The sequence below is a fragment of the Monopterus albus genome, unplaced genomic scaffold, assembly GCF_001952655.1.
Source record: "Monopterus albus unplaced genomic scaffold, M_albus_1.0 scaffold44.1, whole genome shotgun sequence".
NCBI classification, from domain to species: domain Eukaryota; kingdom Metazoa; phylum Chordata; class Actinopteri; order Synbranchiformes; family Synbranchidae; genus Monopterus; species Monopterus albus.
In genome coordinates, this window is record NW_018127924.1 from 316,100 (window position 1) to 330,403 (window position 14,304).

The 14,304-nt window shown below is 43.4% G+C and overlaps 2 protein-coding genes across 3 annotated transcripts in view; one reads left to right on the top strand and one right to left on the bottom strand.

Annotated features, from left to right (window-relative positions):
• The window catches only part of lnx2a (ligand of numb-protein X 2a), a 12,874-nt gene extending 2,072 nt beyond the window's left edge, over positions 1 to 10,802 (bottom strand). Inside the window, exons 1-10 of one of the 2 annotated variants that reach the window (XM_020600012.1) lie at positions 10,628 to 10,802; positions 9,346 to 9,516; positions 7,934 to 8,498; positions 3,775 to 4,010; positions 3,541 to 3,678; positions 3,156 to 3,355; positions 2,556 to 2,963; positions 2,297 to 2,470; positions 1,593 to 1,770; positions 1,287 to 1,512 (exon numbers count right to left, since the gene is read on the bottom strand). In XM_020600012.1, the coding sequence (XP_020455668.1) occupies positions 1,287 to 1,512; positions 1,593 to 1,770; positions 2,297 to 2,470; positions 2,556 to 2,963; positions 3,156 to 3,355; positions 3,541 to 3,678; positions 3,775 to 4,010; positions 7,934 to 8,337 (1,964 nt within the window). In that variant the 5' untranslated portion in view covers positions 8,338 to 8,498; positions 9,346 to 9,516; positions 10,628 to 10,802. The remainder of the gene's footprint in view (positions 1 to 1,286; positions 1,513 to 1,592; positions 1,771 to 2,296; positions 2,471 to 2,555; positions 2,964 to 3,155; positions 3,356 to 3,540; positions 3,679 to 3,774; positions 4,011 to 7,933; positions 8,499 to 9,345; positions 9,517 to 10,627) is intronic. The other variant, XM_020600011.1, reaches the window with a different exon arrangement.
• Positions 10,803 to 11,893: 1,091 nt separating this feature from the next.
• Positions 11,894 to 14,304, top strand: part of pdx1 (pancreatic and duodenal homeobox 1) — a 9,905-nt gene continuing 7,494 nt past the window's right edge. Inside the window, exons 1-2 of the mRNA XM_020600009.1 lie at positions 11,894 to 12,094; positions 13,757 to 13,831. The gene's annotated coding sequence lies outside the window, so the exon portion shown is untranslated. The remainder of the gene's footprint in view (positions 12,095 to 13,756; positions 13,832 to 14,304) is intronic.

Here is a 14,304-nt window from a genome sequence, read left to right on the forward strand (position 1 = left end):
GAGCAGAGAAGCGAGAGGAAATGAAGCAAAACAACTAGGATAACTGACTTCAATTTACTCATATTGCAATTTATAATAACTGGCCACAGTCCAATACAACTGACCTGAGACATCTAACCATATGTTCAACCAAACAATCAGCCTAAAGTCCGGCCTAGAAACTCACTATTTTGGTCTAGTCAAACAGGTCAGAAATGAGTCAACATGAGGAAAAAATAAATGTGACAATTCATAGTGATACTATATATCAGTGGTCCCCAACCTTTTTATCACTGCGGACCGGTCAATGCTTGACAATTTTACCGCGGCTGTCACTGCAGAAAAACCCGCTTCACACAGATAGGATGTCGGAAATGGCAACAGGGTTTTCAGTGCTGTGGTGGCGATCTCAGGGTATTCTGTCATGACTTTAATCCAGAACACCGACAGAGTTGTTGTCTCGAACATACTTTTAAGGCCGCCGTCATTTGCGATCTCCAGCAGTTGATCTTCTTGTTGCACAGACCTGCTGGATTCACCTGGTTTGTTGACAAATGGGTTGCGGATCCATTCCTTGGCAGTTCGTGGGTCCTTTGTGGTTGGGAAGTAGCGCTCGAACTCTTTTAAAAGCAAAGACAGGTGATCGTGCACCAGCTGGGAGAATGAAGGCTCAGGCTCAGTCTCACCCAAAATCCCCGCTAATGTTTGAAACATGTCCAAAATGCCTCTGTTGCCGCGCCGTCCCCACAAATCCAGTTTGGCTTTAAATGCAGCTACATATGCCAACTTTAAGACAGTTGTCATTTTCCCCTGAAGTGACAGATTGAGTTCATTGAGCAGGCTGAATATATCCACAAGTAAGCCAGGTTTGGCGCTCAAGTGACCGAGATGTAACCGAGAGAATGCGGTCATTTTTCAAAATAAAAGATCGTTCATACTCAGATAATAAATAAAACGGAAATAATTAATAATTTCTTCTGCGGCCCGGTACCACTTGATCCACGGACCGGTACCGGTCCGCGGCCCGGGGGTTGGGGACCACTGCTATATATTGTAGTTTATAATGCCCAGCTGTAAAAAGACAAAGTAATAAAGAGAGTGAGGACACTGTGTATCAGTTGCACTCATAATATAGTTCAACAATAATACACAACCTTGATTTCCACAGCAACTGTACACAACACTATAGACATTCAATAAAGCCTGTGGATGTATTCAGACACTTAAGCTATACATTATAGTCACACATCATAAAAGTACCTTCATATCAAAAACTATATGATTCTTTCTCTTCTCAGTGTGCTCACCTGGGTAAACCCAGCCACATCACCCATGAGGGGGACCAGTTGGCATCAAAGTCACTGTCGTGAGTGTGAGGCAACAGCTCATCATGCTCATGTTCTTCCACCATGCTGACCTCCAGCACCCGCAGCTGGACTGAGGACGAAGCAGCACTGGCCTTCAGAGTACCCACAGCTTCACTGTGGCTCAGGTAAGTCAGGTCCTGTCCGTTGATACTCAGCAGGACATCACCTGAAGATGGATGCAAGAAGATTCTCTAGCTTGTCATGTAATATCTTTGGCTTGACTGAACTGGCACTGGTAGCGCTCACCTCGTTTGATTCGTCCATCCCTCGACAAGCAGCCATGTGGTTGGACGCTGGTCACAAAGATTGGCAGCTCTCCACTCTTACTACCCCTCCCTCCTGCAACAGTCATGCCCAGAGACTCAAGGGGTTCCTTCTTCACGGTTATGTGTTTCTCTTTACAGGTCACACACTGGGAAAGGTCCTGGGAATATTCACACAGAGGCAACAAACACGCAAGCACTGGTTCAATCTCTGCAATGCAAAAGAAATGTCCATTTGCAGTAAAATATCCACTTATTCTTTGTGCTTGACTCTTAAAGTCTAAACAATTTTCAGAAATAACAAACTGGTTTTCACCCAAATTTTAACTTCACACATATCCAAGTTTTTAGTTTTACTGCTGCTGAAACAGCTCAGAACATTTCTCCACTGGTAAAACAAACAAACAATAATATATAAAAGAGAAAAATACAGGGAAAACAGAGAATCCCTCAAACTAAGGAATAAACAATAAGCAATCACTTGTTAATAAACATAAACACCAATATGTAAAAACTTAATTTTAAATAAAAATGAAAGTGAGTTAAATGATCTGGCATCAGCATTTTCATTCTTATTATAAAAATGTGGATACACATATTGGAAATGTTAAAATTAAAATTGCAAAAATGAACCTACACACACAATCTAACACAGACTTAGACAAACACAGACACAAATGATCTCACTCTGTGGGTGCTGGTGCGGGACAGGTGTATAGGCACAGGACTCGGGGTAGAGCTGTGGTTAGGCAGGAAGTGATCAAGGCAGTAGAGGTCTCTGGTGGAGCTTGATTTTGGCGGAGGGGGGTGAGCTGGTTTGCTGGGTTGGCCAATCAGCAGGTGGACTCGTTCTCCACTAGCCTAGAAAGTCAGAGTTGGTGTTTTTGAATCAAATCATGAGCCATTTGTTTTGCTGATTTCCTCTCTCAAATTCCAGTAAATGAACCTGTATGATCTGTGCAGCCTGCTCTGGGGTGCCGTGACGTAGATCCTGGTCGTTGACTGCCAGTACACGGTCGTTACTCCGCAATCTGCCATCCTTCGCTGCAAGGCCTCCTTCCAACAGATCCAACACAAACACTCCTGACTCATCTGTTCGCCGTACCAGTTTGATGCCAAGCTGCTCTGTTGAGTCCCGCTTGTGTAGGGTGATTCTTAGTGTGGCTGGGCTGGACGGGGTGGCCTCAGGGGTGGAGCAGGGGGCATGGGGCACAGCTGGGGTGGAGGAGGAGGGAGGCGCCCTGGAGGCACAACGACGCTCCCTCAGCACTGTCAGCTGTAAGGTGGTGCATGGGCGTGCTAATGTAGAGCGGGCAAAACTGTGGGGGACGTTACTGATGTCCACATTGTTCACCTTAGCAGATAGAGAGAAGTCAAAGGAAATTTTGGGAAATTAAACCTGAATTTTACAGATTTTTGGACACTTGGTGGGGGACAAACTATTGCCTTGTAAGAACTGCCTATTTATACATCCAGCAGACACAGACCAACATTAGCATTCATTTGCCTGGTCACTTAACAAACCATGAAAAACCAAATGACCTACCTGTAGTATCTGATCTCCAGCCAGCAGCCTCCCATCTCGTGCAATGACCCCATCTCTGTACACTTCCTGAATCACAATGTTGATGAGCGGTGTCTCGTTCCCCCCAACAATGCTGATGCCTAGCTCAACATATGGGTTGGCTCGATGAACCTCTATGGCAGTAATTTCTCCTTCAGGAAGGGAGGGCAACTTCACACAACCTAATGGTCACACAAATTGGAAGCATTTCAGAAGTTAATTTACATATTGTCCAAACCCTTAGCATTTTGTTTCCAGAATATCTCCTGTTGTCTAAAATCACAGCTCTTGCAATCACAAGGAAGATCATCTCATATCTCTAGTATTCGGCCCTTTGAGGACATGCTTGGAGGATGTGATGTCATACCCTCTTCAGCAGAGAGAGGTGGGGACTCGGGGCAGTCCCAGCCAGAGGAGGTGGAGCTCAAAGAGCGTAGGAGGTGGATGCAGGGATTACTCAGGGGCCGCTTCACCCTGGGGACCACGCACTCCAACCCTACCACACCTAAAGAGAGAAGGATGTGAAGAGATAAATCACATTGCTATTGGGTCTTAACAACTTTACCTCTTTATGTAGGACAACACCAGTGGACAGACTCACTGTCTTCCTCTGTGCTCTCTTCAAAGGCAGGGTTGTCAAGACCAGCATCATCTGTCCACACAGGCCCATTGCTGCTGGCATTATTAGGTCCAGAGGGTGAAGAGGGAGTATGGTCCTGCAGGTCTGTCTGTGAGGAGTGGGGTGACCTGGTAGGGCTGGTCACCATCGCTCGCTTGGCCCCAGTCTCGCATCTCGGACCATCCACGCTCGTCTGCTCACACCGCGTCCCGGGACACCTTTCACCAAGCAATAGGCTTGTTAGTCCATCTGATATGTAAAGAAAATCAGGTTTAGCATCAGTTAATTTAATGGACTATGAGGGAATTTTGCTTTTAGCTCGTCCCCTCCTCAAGGACAATGCAGGATCATGTGTAACTGGGAGGGAAAGTGGAAGGTCCAAACTGAATTATGATACAGGCACTGATCTGTCACTGATTAGAAAGAAAATACCAGAGAACATTGCTGCATATCAGATTTTTAACAGCTCTTTTATTTAGGGTAGATACTTTGATAAATTGCCATTTTTGCACATCAACATACACTCAATAACAAACAGTGCTTTGATTCAGAAACAGTTCTCACACATACACACCATCAGCTCACCTTAACCAATGCTGAAAACCAAAGTGTGGCGCTCTCATCCATTAATCTAATGTCCCATTCCTAATCTTTACCATAAATGATGCTGACTGACAAAGTCACCCAACGACAGCAGACTCTTGGCTGCTATTACTATCTTAGATGTAAAACTGCATGGCAGGGGAGTGACGAGCGCATGTGGGCCAGAGGTTTAGTTTTTACTAAAGAATGCTGCATTGGTCCTCACTGTGACCTTGTGTGAGCTGTCTTTAACCGTCCTTTGTTGTCTAATGGACATGAGATGATGTGGGCAACCTTTATTGAGATGTATACCTCTGCTGATAGGATTTATTAAAAGGTCTGGACAAGTAGACTGTTGACAATAAAGTATAAATAGACTTCACCAATGAGAAAGAGTTACTGGAGAACTCATGTATTTTTCTTATTTTTTTTGGCTACAATTAAATCATGACTATGTGTCTTTTGAAGATGAAATAGCAGATTTTTTTTCTCACATATGAAAACATACATTTTTAGGAATTGAAATCTGTAATAACTTTAACGCACTCAGTGGTTTTGCTGCCACAGTCTCATTTGTTCTGGTATGACTGCTAGCTTATTGCACTTGCTTATGTTAGCAAATTTTAGACAAATATTGCTGTGTAACTGAGTGAGTTTACTGACTTTATTATCTATACTTATGCTACACTAGGCAGCACAGTGATTCAATGGTTAGCGCTGTCACCTCACAGCAAGAAGGCTCCGGGTTTGAGCCCAGGTCAATCCGGGGCCTTTCTGTGAGGAGTTTGCATGTTCTCCCTGTGCATGCGTGGTTACTCCGGCTTCCTCCCACAGTCCAAAGACATGCAGGTTAACTGACTGGTGACTCTAAAGTGCCTGTGAGTGTGGTTGTCTGTCTCTGAGAGTCAGCCCTGTGATAGACCTGTCCTGTATCCCACCTCTCACCCAGTGTCAGCTGAGATTGGCTCCAGCTCCCCACAGACCCTATTCAGGAATAAGCGGTATAGATAATGAATGGATGTGCTACACTGCATTTGCCCTTCACCACTGTCCTGTAACTGTCACCTGTTGCAACAGTCCTTCTAGCTTTAAACACATAAAACAGATGGTCTATAATGGGCGTCCTTAAGAACAGGTGACTCAGAAAAGCTTTTAATAGCTTGTAAGGATGAACTTGTTAAGGAAAATCTCCAACTTAAATAAGGTGTTAGATGGACACTGGATAACCAGTGAATAAGAATCAAAATGTCCAGCTTAAATTCTATAGGATGTCTGCTCCTATAGTAATAAAACAAATTTTAATGGTTAAATATATAGTATATTTTTATCTAGAAAAAAAAAAAATCTCTGTATAGCTCAAAATAATGCAGCATTTATTCTGATAACCCATCACACTACTTCCATGTAACCACTAGCAAGAGAAACCTTTTACAGTTTCCTCCATGGCATGTTTTACAAATTTCAGTGCCAAAGAGAGAGAGAGAGAGAGACAGACAGAGAAAGGGAGAGCAAGAGTGAAAGTAAATTGAAATGTAAGATATAAGAAATCAATGAGAGACAGCTGCTATCTCAATTCACACAAACTACACATCCCACTGTGTTTGACTCACCATAGGCCAGGGTTGCCTTTCGCTGTCTCACAGAAAAAATGGTTGAAAAGATCTCTGGTGTTGAAATTGCTCAGCATGACTGCAGAATGAAAACATGGAGCTCCTGATCAGCCAACCCATGACTGTGGCAGGGAATCACTAATCCCCCTTGTCACATGATCTACAGCCCATTAAATCCCTTCAGGGTCTCACAGTACCTGGTCCAAATGGGGCAAAAGCCACAATGTGTGGCTGGGGGAAACATTTAAATTTAAGGACGGTTGGGAATGTTTAAGTGATCTGGACTCAGATTTATCATATGTCCTGCCAGAAACAAACCTAAGTATGGTTAGTATGAGTTTTTAAAGTTATGCAAAGGTAAACTGGGTTGCAACTAAGGTATTTTGATGACTGATTAATCTGTAAATTAGTTTCTTCATTAATTGATTAATGGTGCGGTCTATACAATGTCAAAAAAATGCAGAAAGGTTATTGCTACAATTTCCCCAAATGCAGACAAGGAGGCAGGCAAGACTAGCAGAAACATTCAGTTTAATTAAACAAATAATAAACTTAGAGTCCAGTCCAACAATAACAATCAGGGAAAACTAGATGAGAACTGAAGAGTCAGAGTGATCTTAGGTGGATGCCAGGCAGCTGAGGCATAGAGAAACCAGAGACCTCAGGCAGATGGTAGGAAGACTGCAGAACATCGGAACTGGAGACCTTAGGCAAACAACCAGGAGACTATGGAATATAAGGGCAGGGGACCTCGAGTGGACAGCCCAGAGACTAGAGCCAACGAGCAGCAAAGGTCACAGGACCAGAGAGGAGGGGATGGGCAGTAGGTTGATGGTGAAGGCAAAACCCTTCTTAAGTATGAAGAGGAGGCCAATGATGAAGATGGAACCCCTCTGGAAGGTGGGCAGGAGGAAGGTGTCAGAAACAGAACCCCAATGGAGTCCAGGGAGGAGGTCGATATCCAAGGCAGATCTGGAGACTGGTGCCTAAAGGATATTGTAGCTGGATGGTGACCTGGAGCCCGATGTGCAGCGGCCAGACAGTAGGGGTCCAATGTAGGAAACCTTTGGAAAGGTGCAGGATGCAGGACAGATAAATGGCAGCTGAGCTTGGCTGATAGACTTTCTCTGAAGTTGGAGGAGATGTCGACCTAGAAAGTCAACTCAGGAACCCACTCCAAAGCTCTGGAGGCTTTGACCAGGGATGTCAACTCAAGAATGGACAGAATCTCAGTTATGTGCAAGCCGCTCTGGGGTGCTGGTGACCAGATGCCTGTGAAGCTGAGAGGCTGTGGCTTGGGGAGCAGGCCACAGACTTAGTCCAAGGCAAGTCGAGTCCAAACATAATTGAAATCCAAACAAACAGCTCAATCAAGGAAAAAAAGTAAAGGCAGGTGACGAGAATGCTGAGGCGGAGAAGCACAAAGGCTAGGATAAGCAAACAAACAATCTGGCAAAGAAACAGAGTAGTATAAACACTATGGAAGCTAAGCAAGAAGTGCAGACAGGTGTGGTGGGTGTGGGAGTCAGGCCCAGGCAACCATGAAATGGGAGGCAGGTGTGCAGGGCAGAATCAGAGAGAAAATCCACAGAAACGTTCAGAAGGTAACAGGAACTGGGACACCTGGAGTCCAAAGTTTTGTCTGACAACTTTTCAAAACCCCAAAGTACTAAGTTTACAAAAGGACAAAGCAACCCAGCACAAGTTTACTCCTGCAAAGCTAGAAACAGCAAAGTTATGGCATTTTGCTTAAAAGATTATTTTAATGATTTACATACAGTACTTGTAACCATGTGGTGTTTTTGCTAATCATCTGATTGACACCAACACAAGTAGAGGAGGTAATGTAGCTTACATTACCTCTATAAATCTTAGGAGAACCTGCCTAGTTTGATCTATATTGTATGTACACAGCATCGTCTGTTGTGATCGTATATAAGCTTTATTACCTATGTTTCAGGTGTGCCTCCAGGTCACACCGTGGCATGCTGAGGGAGCAGACAGGGGTCAAAGGGCAGGACACAGACAGCTTGTCCAGCAGCTTGTGAACCAGTATGCTGGATCTGCGGCACGCTTGCAGCTGCAGCCGTGTCCTGTCCAGCGGGCAGAAGTCCCTGTCCTGGAGGAAACTACGCAGGCAATGTGCGCAGAAGGTGTGTCCACATGGCGTGTCGAGTGGCTGCACCAGTGGCTGCAAGCAGATGTGGCACACCAAGTCGTCATCCACTTCCAGACGGTAGTTGTAAAGGTGGTTTTCCCAGCTGCGGTGGATCTGGCCACACTCAGGACATAGGGTGTCCAGTGCTGGCTCCACTGGCCCAGCTAGACTCACCTCACAGCCTGGGCTGCCCATCTCTGTTCCTTCAACACAACGCAGCTTTGGCACAAATAACTCCTGTGGTGCTGCAGTGTTGGGAAAGGGCACACACACACCCTTGTCTATCCCATAAGCTTCAGAGGACGAACAAGCTGTAGAGAGGACAGATGCCCCCCAGTGGCTGATGGCACATCACCCTGCAGGTCAGAGGGAAAAGCAAGAGGGTTAAACAGCTGTTTCAGGAAAATAGCAAATGTCTGATTATGTGCTTGAGCATTTGTTCATGTCACAAATGCTTTGTGCATGTGAGTCTGCATGTCTGCATGAGAGTGGTGCTGTGTGTGTGTATCAGTGAGTGCACTCAGATTATGTATTGCTACTCCTGTCCACTAATCTAGCAGTATAATCTCTCGTTTGCTCTCGCCTGCTACAATCTTCTGATTCCACAGAGAGGGAATTATCTGGGATTGAGGCAGAGGGAGGATCCAGATCAGAGGAATTGAGATTGGGAAATGAACACAGAGGAAATGTAGTGCCAGCAAGAGGTAGAAAGGAGCAGACACACAGTGAGGAAGAAAAGAAAGAGATGGGAAAAGGGGTGGAAGAAATTAATGGGATGGAAGAGGAACAAAACGATATAAAAAGAGGCAGGAGAAACAATGGAAGACAGTAGAAAGCCCACAAAAAAAGATGAAAACAAAAAGATGAGAAAAATGTAGAAATTCTTTAAATATTCCCCACAGCAAACATGATATTTTTGATTTGGGCAGTGTACTGTACAGTAGATTCACTCAGTGTCCTCTGTAACAGAAAGAGAACATGCCTGAAGCAGAGTCTTGAAATATAGCACGGCACTGAGCAGTGTGTCCCCAGAGCTAATGCACTATGTATGTGCTGAAGATTTCCACAGTGTTTTACATCCAAAGCCATTCAGACCTTCAGCCACTCTATTAGCCAAGGCCCTGTGAGCCTGACACCATCAGCAGACAGCAGAGGGCGTGCCTCAGCACACACACAGCATGCCGGCCAAGTCACAGTAACTACCTGCCTCTGTTCCAGCAAGAGGGTGCTCCTGTCTCCATGACGACCTGGAGCCTGTTCTGCTCGGTGGGGCTTGACATTCAGAGTGTAGCTGGAGAAGGATGCAGAGGAGCCACACAACAGATGCACTCCTCTCAGCAGGATGCTCTGCTCCTCCCCGCTACAGCCTGAAAGCTTGTCAGACAGCGCAGACAGTGATAAGGAGCCCTCCTTTTTTTGCTGCTTTTTTTTGTCTTCCGTTGCCACCCATTTCTGTGGCAACCTGTCTCCTGTCTCCTTGGCTACTGGACCGGTAGTTACTTATTTCTGCCTCCTTTAAGTACACGCTCCTGTCTGTGTGTGACTGGCTGCTTCTGTCTCTATCCCGCAGCTGGACATGAATTAATCATAAGGACACAAGGCTTCTCTGTTCCAATAACAAAGCTGTGACATCACCACATCACACGCAAACACACACACAAACAGACTTGCATGCAAGCATAAGACTACATGGGCAAGAGCAAACACACATATATAGAAGCCTACATCGTACACCAGAGCTTTTTAGGTGACAGATCCTGTGACTAGTCTATCAACAAGTAAAGCAGCAGGCTCTCACTAGACATAGAAAGCACTTAAATCTGTTTTAACCAGCTGCACAGATTTCTTCACACAAATCATATGAAGACTGGGAGAGTCCAAGATTTCTATATTAATAAGTTTAGGCACTGCACCTATTCTCATTTTTAATTTTCGTGAGAGGACAATCTAACATTACAACACAGGACCAGCCACTGACTACTATGGACAAATGTAGGAATGACATTTTCAAATAAAATGAGATTATGTTTTAGGCCACAGGTCCTCAGGGCTTAGACTACAATTTTTATAAAACCCCATCTTTTTGCCTCTTGACTTAAAAATGCATAAAGGCTATTGGAAGAACAGGCCAGCTGCTGCTCTGCAAGGGCTGTTGCAATAGATTGCTTTTCTCCAAAACAGTCAGACAGACATGCCATGATAACAAAAATGGCACCGATTTAATTGAAAAATTCAATGAAAATAACTATTTTATCACTGTCACTGTTCCACCTGCAGTGTCATGATCTAACAACCAGAAGGCGTTCAATACATTTGATTAGACAGGACCATTTTTAATCATTGCCCCCATTTGCCTGACTCCATCCTCCCCTCCACAGGCGGAGAAGCTAGGACAGATGAAGCGACAATGGCAATATCAACGCAAAAGGCAGCTACACCGCTCATGCAGAAAGTGAATATCTTATGTATGCAGATGTAATGTTACCTATTCTCGCTTCTCCTCAATACAGTGCGTTCCGACCCCATTAAGAGGGACGATCATAAGGTGCGGGACCTCAATCACGCATTCATCGCCAAGGACCGTTCCACAAACCCGCATGAAAACACCCCCGTGCTTTTGTCGGAGGAGGGTCCGCCCATTGCTGTTTGTCATTGGAGATGGGTGGGGCCTGAGGCTGTCAATTCGGAGCAGAGTCAGGGGTGGCTTACAGACAGCCTGATCAAAATAATACGGCCCCTTTGGAACTTGGTCACCTCTTATAACCAGAATCAGAATGGCCAGGTATGCTGAACAGACAAGGAATATGACTCCCACACAGTGGTTCTAAATGTGTTTTTGTAGGACAACAAGAAAAATATGTGCATTCAAATAAGGAGCAAAAAGAAAAACAAGAGACAAAACAACCTATTTATAAATATATATAAATACTGTATGTATAGTATCTGAAACTTTAATTTAAAAAAGGGAGAATCCTTGAACAACTGACTATTTGCTTTGGCTAAAATGTTACCAGTGTTTTCAGTTTTTTTTATTTCTATTTACATATGAGTCTTTGTTTATTAAATTATTACAATTGTTTTTATTCTTTTGTTTTTGGATACATGTAATGTCATGCAGCATGTTTAAATCATTTATACCTATTTGTTTTTGCTGCTCAGTAGTTTAAATTGTTTCATGATGAATAGCTTAAACAAACAATAACTAAAAGGTTGCAGAACTAGCCCGCTGTCAGCTTTTCATCTGGCAGTTCATTATATCAGTAAAATCACATCAATTACATAAGCAAAAAGACCAAATTAAGGTAATTTTATTTTGTCAGCTAAGAGTGTCTTCACAAATCCCAAAGACTGCAAGTTATTATGGGTGAGTACATTTTATACAACCATACATTTTGCCTCCCTTTATAAGAGCTGGAATCTACTTCAGTTCCTGCTACTTTTTTAAAAGGTGGCTATAATGTCTTTATTAATGCTGAATTCCATTAAGAAGGATAATGCGTGTAGCCTATTGCAAGAATCTGACAAATTTCTCTTGTTGGTGAATCATTAATAGTAAAGCCCATAAATGACAATGTGTTTGTGAACCCTAACTTTCATTAGGTCTACTAATACAAATGTTTATATATCATTAAATAAAAGGGCAATCTTGCACATAAACATTTTAACAAATGTCTTATTAGTGCATTTATAGACACAATTAAGTATTTTAAGCGTTTTAGCTTATTTTGATCCATGATTTGCACGGAACGTGTCATTGTTTTACCAATTGACTGTTGTATGTGATCAAACAGTCAGGCATCGCTAAGGCCAGCAAAATAATCACGGGGTCCACGGAAGAAGGACATCGCAGAAAGTAAACAAAAATCTGAGCTGCAGTCATCGACTTTAGTTGAATTTATTCATAAGATGTGATGGATTGCGACGCGATGGCAGAGGGAGATGAACTGGAAAAGTAGGACATTATTTAGCTGTTTATTCCCAGTTAACTGAAAAAGCCACAGTTTACTACACGCGTAGCTAGTTTTCCTCGAAAACCGTAACACCTCTCCATTAGACAGTGTAACTTAGCTAGACAGTTTGACGATTGACTTTCAGATATTTGGCGACTATAACCCTCAATAACTTTTGAGTTAGGTCATCAGTCGCCAGCAGTGTTTTTCATTACTGATGTTGCACAGATAATATGTTTACCTCACGATACAGAGATAAATGAGGAGTCCAAGTGACGTTCTCTGAAGCGCATGCAGCGAGGGAAACGGGGATTATCATATTTTCTCTCCACGCGTTTCTTTACGTTGTTTTAGTCCACCCATTGCATGCACATTTCCTACTTTTAGACACAAATTATGTGGTGTTGTTATAAAGTGTTACGGTTGTTTTTCAATAAGTTTCTCATACTGTGTTTCAAAGTGTTTGTCTTCTCAACAGGACCTACTCCCACTGCATGCACATCTTAGAGTTCTCTTTTTAATTAACATCTCGCGATATGGCCCAATGAGTGGTTACAGCCAGTTTTTCTACCAATAGCTGTCCATCAGATGTTTAATAAAAATATATTATAGGTTCAGTATCAGCACAGTCAAATGTACATTTATTAAATAATGCAGATATTAAGGAGAATGAGTTCCCCAATATTGCAAAGCTTTGTGAATTAACAATGCATACTTTGAAATAGTACTATGTGTTAGATGGTCCTTGCTTGTGTATATGTGTGTGTGAGTGTTCAGTTACCAACTTGCTTGATTGTAACTGCTGATGCACAGGTGTAAACCAGTCTTTTCACCTGGGGCTCCTCCCTGTCTAAACACAAACTCCGGTTTTAAAAATATTCCAGTGTAACCCAGATTTTGAATCAGCTGGTCACAGTTGACTTTATTGCATCCACTCATAGTCCATACAGCGTGTGTCCTAACTGTGTACTCATTCCAACTCCAGCCTTTTCTGGAGATGGACTGTGAAGAAGCTGGATGAAAATAACATTGCTGTGATGTGTTTCTGACAAAAAATAGAAAAAACTAATGAGAGTAGAGGTGAAACCGAAGGAGAAACCACAAGTACAAATGTCCACTGTCTTGTATTGCGATTGTTTCAGATGACTTACTCTTCAGCTCTGGATCGTGAGGTAAAGATATTGTCTGTGCAGAATCAGTAAAGCTTTAGTCTGTAAAGCACAACAAATGTGGTAAGGATTGATGACCCCACTCAAAAGTGATTGAGGGATAACCTCCATCAGTAGGAGGAATATTTTTGGTCGAAAGCTGTTGTATTTATTGTGTTGTGAGATGAGTGTGTGCATTGGTTATAAGGAAGCCCTGCCCTGATAACAGATGTCATTATTTGCCGGTGCTGTGTGGTTAAAGGTCAGCTAAATCAGTGATTGTTATCTGCTGATTCAGCAGCCTGGGTCAAACCAGGACACCACTGCTGTCCCTTATTCACTCACTAATGATTCACTCTGTCCTGTACGCTCTGCACCACTTTTTTTACTCTCAATTAAACGACTCCTCTCTTGGCTCCCCCATGAGGTTTTGTGTTGTCTTTGTCCTCACCACCACCCCATTTATTCCCCCATTGCATGACTCATTTTGATGTTTTTCTTGATTTCTCTATGCAGGCGTGCGATAGAGGAGCTCCTCAGAGAGACTGACCGGGCTCGGGTCAGAGCAGAGACCATGGGCCCTGCAGGATGGTGAGCACTGTGTTTGGCATGCCGGCTGTATCAGCCTGCACACATTTGTCATTTATGGACATGTACAGTGGGTACGGAAAGTATTCAGACCCCCTTAAATTTTTCACTCTTTGTTATATTGCAGCCATATGCTAAAATCATTTAAGTTCAGTTTTTTCCTCATTAATGTACACACAGCACCCCATATTGACAGAAAAACACAGAATTTTTGACATTTTTGCAGATTTATTAAAAAAGAAAAACTGAAATATCACATGGTCATAAGTATTCAGACCCTTTGCTCAGTATTTAGTAGAAGCACCCTTTTGAGCTAATACAGCCATGAGTCTTTTTGGGAATGATGCAACAAGTTCACACCTGCATTTGGGGATCCTCTGCCATTCCTCCTTGCAGATCCTCTCCAGTGCTGTCAGGTTGGATGGTAAACGTTGGTGGACAGCCATTTTCAGGTCTCTCCAGAGATGCTCAATGGG